The following is an 8,707-nucleotide window of genomic DNA, read 5'->3' on the forward strand; positions in this document are numbered from 1 at the left end:
TAGTTACTCTCTTTTTTATGGTAATTTATTATTTGATGAATATATAGTTACTATATTGTATGATATAGTAACTGTATTGTATTAAGAGTTACTATATTGTCAAAATAGTAACTATAAAGAGATAATTTTCAGAATAGTAACTATTGTATTAAGAGTTATATATTGTCAATATAGTAACTATATTTTATAAAGAGATAATTTTCAGAATAGTAACTATTGTATTAAGAGTTACTATATTGTCAATATAGTAACTATTTTATAAAGAGTTACTATATTGTCAAAATAGTAACTATATTGTATTAAGAGTTACTATATTGTCAAAATAGTAAACTATATTGTATTAAGAGTTACTATATTGTCAAAATAGTAAACTATATTGTATTAAAAGTTACTATATTTTCAGAATAGTAATTTATAAAGAGTTGCTATATTTTCAGAATAGTAACTATATTGTATAAGAAGTTACTATATTGTCAAAATTGCAACTATATTTTATAAAGAGTTACTATATTTTCAGAATAGTAACTATATTGTACTAAGAGTAACTATATTGTCAAAACTATAATATAAAACAAGAACATCACTAAAATAGTTGTTCTTTAGGTGTAAATAATTGAATATTTGGTGTCTTGGATCCAAATTCTTTGTGTTTCTTTTTTCCTTTCTTTGATGGCTGCTTGTAATTGTCATATTGACCCTTTATTCTCTTCTTACTCTTTCCTTTAGTATTAGCACGATCAGGATCAAGCACAATTGTTATTTCAGAATTAGTTGATTCTTCGTCTTGTGTTTGTCGTTGTGCTTCAGCTTTTGCCTTTTCTTGTTCTGCTATCTTTGCAGCTTCTTCTTTTGCCTTCCTTCTTCTTCCTTTTTTATGATTTCATCAACTTCTCCTCGATAAATTTTCTGGCCTTTGCTATCTTATGCCCTTTCAAAATTAAGTTATAGTATCTGTGGTATAAAGTTTAAGCATGAAGTCAAATATCTACTGTAATTGTAACTATATATGAAAATGAACTAATGTATATTGAAAAATTACCTTCTGATCATATGTAATCTCCAACCAGTAAAATTGTTGATTTCACCTTTCTCCCTTTTTATTGTATCAACCCTTTCCCATATCTGTTTCTTTGCATATCTAGTCCATCTTGTTGTTATGTAACGATCTGGAATTGTATTGATTGAATGTAAATGCAATATTCTCAAACAATGGAAGCACAACCATCCAGATTCTTCAAAGTTTTTGCATGTGCAAGTGACGGTTGAATCTTCCATTTTGTATTGAACTTCTTGCCTTGATCCTGTTAGATTATTTGCATATAATATAATATTATTCAAAAGAACATCTACTCCAAATATTAAATAAAGATTTATAGTTTTTTTACCTGTTATTCCTTCTATCCACACTTCAAAAAACACTGTTCTTCCAACACTTCCCTTGAACATTGTACTACTTGCCACAGAAAGCTTGAACTCTTCTTCAAAATCACGGAAAAGTGTTATCGTGTATACATTTGCTGCCTGTTTTAATATAGCACTCATACTTAGCTCTGAAGTAGGTATTCCCCTTGTACAGTCAAAGTCGTCTTTTTCTTCGATTTTTCTCCATCGATTTATTGTAGCTTGAAAAATACTATAGAACTCTGTTAATGTTGTAATTTTATTTGCTTTAAATCCAACAGCATGGTTTGTACTTTCACTCCTTTGTGAAGAAAGTATACCGGCAGAAAAAAAAATCTTTACTTAAAGCTGTACACCATTTTTCTTTAAGACCATACAATCTGTTGAACCAGTCATCTTTTTCCAGCTTAAAAGTGTTGATCATAGATTTCCAAGTTTCTTCAAAATTATTTGGTGTTATACACCCACTTAAACACTTGTAGAATGCGTTTTTGAAATTTTTATCAGACTTCAATAAATCAAACCTATTGTTTGCATTTTTACTCAAGTGCCACAAGCATAACCTGTGTCTTGAAGAAGGAAAAACCCGAAAAACAATAATGAATATATATAGTTCCACAAAATAGTAACTATATTTTATGAAGAGTTACTATATTTTATAAAGAATTACTATATTGTCAAAATAGTAACTATATTGTATTAAGAGTTTCTATATTGGCAACAGAGTAACTATATTTTATAAAGAGTTACTATATTGTCAAAATAGTAACTTTTTTTTACAAAGAGTTACTATATTGTCAACATAGTAACTATAATATATGAAAAGGTACCTGTTCTATTCCAGCAGCAATAGCTGCATCTTGATCAGTGAAAATTGATATAGGGTGCTTTCCTCCCATAGCCTTCAGAAAAGTTTCAAACACCCAAACAAAAGATTCTGTGGTTTCATCCCCAATGAAAGCACAAGCAAACATTGTGTTTTTCCAATGGTTATTTATACCAACAAATGGAGCACATATGAGATTGTACTTATTGGTTCTAAATGTAGTATCAAAAACTAGAACATCTCCATATATTTTGTAATCTTCTCTCATCATAGAATCCCTCCAAAATAGGCACTCAACTTTTCCTTCAGCATTGAGTCTTACTTTGAAAAAGAACTCGGGATCTATTGATTGTATGTCATACAGTTTATTCACTAGTGTTTGTGAATCCTTGCCATAAATTTGCTTCATTTTTAACTTGTAGCAGTAGTTTAGATGATCAATCACCGTATGACCAACACAGTCGTCTCCGCCAGTTTCTGTTGACATATACCTATAAGACTCCATTGGTCTTAGACCACATTCTGACATTGCCTCAATAGCTTCTTTTTTAGGTTCTGTCATTTGTCGTTCCGATCGGTGGAGATAATTACTTATTTCTCTTGTCAATGGGTGATTATGTACCACTACATGCTTTTCTATTTCAAAATCTCCATTTTCATTCTTCTTTGCAAATATTTGAGCTTCACATTTTGTTCTTGTTATCATAACCCTCTTTCTCCTTTCTTTCTTCTATGCATCTGATTGATCATCTTCATTTTTGAGTTCTTTGTTTTTAGGAGGGTCTCTTATTCCAGCAGCAGAACAGTAGAAGTATTTTCCATTAACAATTGTAATTCCTTCTTTATATCTATTCTTCCCTTTTCGTACACTAAAATCAATAATAGCAGCATGTTTGCAATATAGATCATAAATCTCATCGGTTGTTTTCCTTGCTTCTCCAATTAAACTGCCATCTAATTCTTTATCAATGTTTTCTTCCTGCTCATTATTTGGATTTTCAAAGATGCTGTGGTTTGTATCAATTGAATGTATTATTGAACCTGTACAAATACAAATATAGTTATCATTAAATGTGATAGTTACTCTTCATTTTTATATAGTTATTCTTTATATGTTATACTTATTTTATATTTAACATGGTTACTTAAGACCTATTGATTGTTATAGTTACTCTACAGTTCATATAGTTACTCTCTATATGTTATAGTTACTCTATATATTTAACATACTTACTTAGGATCTATTATTTGTTATAGTTACTCTACAGTTACTATAGTTATTCTTTACATGTTATAGTTACTATAAGTTAAATGTAGTTTATTTCTTATATAGATTATTTCGTTATGTGAAGTTACTTTATAATTAATATAGTTACCTTTCTTAAATTATAGTTACTTTATTTTAAATATAGTTATCATTATATGTGATAGTTACTCTTCATTTTATACAGTTACTGTTTATATATTATAGTTACTCACTGTTAATATAACTCCTTTTTATATGTGATAGTTACTCTACAGTATATAGTTCCTCTTTATATGTGATAGTTACTCTTCATTTTATATAGTTACTTTTTATATGTTATAGTTACTCTATATTTAACATTGTTACTTAAGATCTATTGATTGTTATAATTACTCTACAGTTCATATAGTTACTCTTTATATGTTAGAGTTACTCTATAGTTAACATACTTAGGATCTATTATTTGTTATAGTTACTCTACAGTTACTATAGTTATTCTTTATATCTTATAGTTACTATAAGTTAAATGTAGTTTATTTCTTATATAGATTACTTCGTTATGTGAAGTTACTTTATAATTAATATAGTTACCTTTCATAAATTATAGTTACTTTATTTTAAATATAGTTATCATTATATGTGATAGTTACTCCTTCATTTTATACAGTTACTGTTTATATATTATAGTTACTCATAGTTAATATAACTCCTTTTTATATGTGATAGTTACTCTACAGTATATAGTTCCTCTTTATATGTGATAGTTATTCTTCATTTTATATAGTTACGTTTTATATGTTATAGTTACTCTATATTTAACATTGTTATTTAAGTTCTATTAATTGTTATAGTTACTCTACAGTTCATATAGTTACTCTTTATATGTTATAGTTACTCTTCATGTTATATAGTTAGTCTCTATAGTTTATAGTTACTCTTAAGTCCTGTCTATATGAGATAGTTACTCTACATTAAACATAGTTTCTCTTTGTATGTTATAGTTACTCTACGTTAAATATAATTCCTCTTTATATGTTAGTTACACTACTGCAATTATAATATGTTAACTATATCAACATAACAGTTACTATATATATATTAAGAGATACTATATCATACCTTCTTCAATACATTGATTTGCAACCATAACTTGCTGAGATGTGCCTTCATTTTCATCTTCAACGTCATATACTTCTCTATGATTCTCTAAATTTTCTAAAATAATAATAATTACTCAATGAGTATGAAAGTTACTATAATTCTTCGTAGTTAGTTATTAGGATTCGAATATTACCGTCATAATTATACAATTTTTCTTCTATTGCGCGATTTAAATCGATATTCAAATCGATTAAATCGTCGTCCATTGTTGAAGCTCGAAGAGAGAGAAGCTGTTGGAGGAGAGAGAAGCTGCTGGAGGAGAGAGAAGCTGCTGGAGAATAGTGATTTTAGGGTTTAGTTGGGTCGCGCGTTCTGTTTTTTTGGATCACGTGATTTCCTAACGGTATATGCGCTGCAAATTACCTAATTACCCTGGTCCATGGTAACCTTATGGTGGACCGGGTCCATGCAAGCGGAATTGCAAGCAATGTAAGTAGTATATATATATTATCTGATTAACATCAATGCGAAACACACAATTCCATTCATTTCTGAAATATGGGCTTCATCTTTATGTCATTTTCTTTACTTTAGTACTACAATTTAGTTTTTTCGTCATATAATACATGTATTACATTGTTTCACTATGTAAATTCTTTTATTATCTAGATATTATTATAGCTAATTTTTATTCATATGAACATTTTGAACCATTTTCTAATATATTATTTATTGCGATTAATTGTCATAACGCAATTTTTAATTTTTATATCTCACACGCATAGCGTACATATAAGACTAGTAAGAAATAAAATAGGGGGGAAGGGTGGTAAGGTAGAATTTGTATTGACCAAAATGTCCACAGTCACACAAGTCCTAATAACTACTTCGTATTCAGTAGAGATGTTAAAACAAAGTTGAAACCCCAAAACTAAAGTTATTCTAGCCAAATTCGATCATGCCCATCGTTTAACTGAAAAATATGGTATTAAGTGCGCTTAAAAATGGTTGTGGGTTGGGTCGGGCTACACTTTATAAAAGCGGTCGTATTTTAATACGAGTTATCCTTTTTATTTTCTGTATGTTTTCTCCTATGGTTAAAACACTTACAAATTTTTTTTTCCTACAATAAATAATTCACCAACTATTAATTTGTTACAATATATAATTAATCCACTACCCTGCTTGTAATTAGTTTTAATTCAACTCAAATCTCTAAAAACTCTCTGTCAATCAAAGTGTAACTTATAATAAAATACAGATGGACTAGTAATCAAACTAATATGGTAATATTCGAAGTTAGAGCAAGTAAACCACTCTCCTCTAAACACCAATAGAAGGAAGTTAACCAGGAAGGCAATAAGGTTTCACACCAATATAAGGAAATTAACCAATAAGGCAATAAGAATCAAGCATGACTAGTACCTAAACCAACCAATAGTGGCGCGTGAGGGTCAAGCGCCTTAGAGAGAGTGTTACTGATTTCAAGAGATTGAAGGACAAAAAAAGCTTTGTATTATTTGTACTAGAAATAAAAAGTGAGAAAAAAGGGGGTTAGGGGGATTGGGATTAGGAAAGAGTTTGGGGAGAAATATTCAGGAGTGAAAAAGGAAATAAAGAATAGAATGGGGGAAAAATAGAAAAAATGGGAGAAAATAAATAGAAAACGAAAAATGCAAAGTTAGGTCACTTTGAGGGCGTTTTTATCTTTTTAAGTTTGGTGATAGGAAAATCAAGTGGAGAGTTGTTCCAATCCAATGTTAAAGAAAATAAATACTAAATGTAATATTCTAAAAGTGGGGTTTGAGTTTTAAATTAATATTATTAATTAATTAATTTTGGGTTATAAGTCACTTTGCTTGAGAAAGGAATCATTTTGTGTGCTCAAGGTGTGATTATAGATTAATGGGGGCCATTTTGTCTTTTTGCCTCCCTTTGTTAGTGCTTTGACTTAAGATAATCTTGATTCCAAACTTTTTAAGCTTATTTATGTTTTAATAGAGCTTTCTAGATTCGATTTGTTGCCATGTGCATAAACATAAATTTCACTACTTAAAAAAAGGATCAAAGAATATTAGAGACAATTTACCTAATTATGTGTAAGATAATCTGAGTAATTAGAGTCCATTCAAGTGGAGAATAAGAATATATACTTCTTTTGTTCCGAAAATATCGCACCATGACTGACTTTTTACTCCTCTAACACATTACTTTGACTCTTAGCATCTCAAATCACGTGGAAGTAAAAATTATAAAAATTTAATATTTAGAAAATATTTATTGATACGAATCTAACATTACCCCGCATTAATACACTTTTCTTAGGTACGAATCATAAAACATGGCCAAAATCATAATGTGAATAGTGTAAAAATTAATATAAAGCTATATTTCCGGAACGGAGTAAGTATAACTTTTTTTTATAAAAAAATATTACTCGTACTTAAGTTATAACTAAAATATATTTTCTCTAAATTCACCCACGTCGTGGTAGATTCAGTAGTTCAGTTCAAGAAAGTAAGTGTCTCTACCAAATTATCACAAAACAATTCATCAAGAGTTACCTAGCTAGAAAGTAATAAAAAACACACTCAATCTACTCTATATCAAACATGGATGACTTCATATTAAATCTATATATTTCCTCCGTTCTCAATTATTAATCATTTTTGGAATTTTATCACTATTTACAATTAAAAAGAATGTTCTAATTTCGTTTCAATACGTATTTCAAAACATATTCATGTGAGATTTTATTTGGTTCGTCTCAATGTATACTTTAACAATACTCCATCCGTAATTTAAAAAGATAAACACTTTGAACGACACATAGTTTTAAGAGAGTGAGTTGAATTTATTAAAATAAGATGAAAGTGAGGTGATGTGTGTATTATTTATTATAGTAAAAAGATAAATGTGGGGACCACAAAAAAAGAAAAATATTAATATAATTAAAAGTGGGGACAAATACATGTCAAAAAAGAAAAATGTATCTCTTTTTAAAATACGGTCGTTTAAGGAAATCACATCTCTTTTTAAAATACGGAGGGAGTATCAATTTTTTATACGGAGTATTTATTTAACGTACGCATTTGGATATATTTACGTTTAAGTATCGAATTAAAACGAATGAAAAAAGTCAAAAGGGGACTAATATTTAAAAACGGATGAAATATTTCACTTTAAAATGCTTTAAGATCGTGTCACCAAATACTTTGTACAACTATTTTTATACATCCGAATAATACGGTGTTATTTACTCCCTCCGTCCCGGAATACTTGACCTGTTTTTCTTATCGGGCCGTCCCTTAATACTTGACCTGTTTCTAAAAATGGAAATATTCTAACAATATTATATTATTTATCACTCCACCCCTATTAACCCACCTACCCCCTACTCCATACAAAAAATAATTAAAATTCAACCCCTACTCTCCCCCAACCCCACCTCTTAACCCACCTCCCACTAACTACATTAAAATAATACCCCACTATCAACTACTACCTATTAAATTAAATAAGTCAATTCAAGTCCCTTAAACTCTGTGCCGGTCAAACCGGGTCGAGTATTCCGGGACGGAGGGAGTAGGTATTAGATCACACTAGTTAGTGTCCCGGGCGATGCTCCGGGTAGTAGAAAAATGGATCAATTAATAAGATTATTTTATAACTTGTTTCGAGTCTAATTCAATTTGTTACATTACAATATATCTTGCTTTGAATATTTAAGAAAATTAATCATGTAAGGATTAGTAACTCGTAAAAGTAATGACTGGTTAAGGATGTGAGACTATTAATAAATAATTCAAATCATTTTTCTAATTATATTGACTTTATATGATTTTGAACGTATAAGAAACAAAAAAAAATGAGTCATGACATAGTGGTTAAAATACGTGACTAACAAATGAGAGGTCATATATAGGTTCAAAACCTATAACTAACATTTTTCATGATCAAGAATATGACATGTCAAAGATGACGATGCATCATGTCATCGTTATAAGGAAACGACATGTGGCAAGATGACATTCTTTGATTTGAAGTTTTAATAATAGTATAGATTCGATTTACGGAGTAAGTCTATAAAAGCAAACAAAATACTACGTAATATACGAAGTACAAAGTACTCC

At 29.2% G+C, this 8,707-nt stretch overlaps 1 protein-coding gene across 1 annotated transcript; it reads right to left on the reverse strand.

The window, feature by feature from the left end:
- Positions 1–872: 872 nt before the first annotated feature.
- LOC130463518 (protein FAR1-RELATED SEQUENCE 9-like) lies at positions 873–1,845 on the reverse strand. The gene is made up of 3 exons (XM_056832669.1): positions 1,386–1,845; positions 1,040–1,301; positions 873–951 (listed from the first exon to the last, which is right to left on the reverse strand). The coding sequence occupies exons 1-3, from the start codon at positions 1,540–1,542 to the stop codon at positions 873–875; spliced, it is 498 nt and encodes a 165-aa protein (XP_056688647.1). The 5' UTR covers positions 1,543–1,845.
- Between the last annotated feature and the right edge of the window lie 6,862 nt (positions 1,846–8,707).

The sequence above is a fragment of the Spinacia oleracea genome, chromosome 1 (assembly GCF_020520425.1).
Source record: "Spinacia oleracea cultivar Varoflay chromosome 1, BTI_SOV_V1, whole genome shotgun sequence".
Lineage (NCBI taxonomy): Eukaryota > Viridiplantae > Streptophyta > Magnoliopsida > Caryophyllales > Amaranthaceae > Spinacia > Spinacia oleracea.

Bases quoted from the DNA above. Each gene is read 5' to 3' on its own strand.
- LOC130463518 (XM_056832669.1), bottom strand. From the start codon at position 1,542: ATGAGTGCTATATTAAAACAGGCAGCAAATGTATACACGATAACACTT. The intron at 1,302-1,385 runs GTAAAAAAACTA...ATAATCTAACAG, and splicing joins GTGGATAGAAGGAATAACAG to GATCAAGGCAAGAAGTTCAA. The intron at 952-1,039 runs GTAATTTTTCAA...TTTATACCACAG, and splicing joins AGATTACATATGATCAGAAG to ATACTATAACTTAATTTTGA.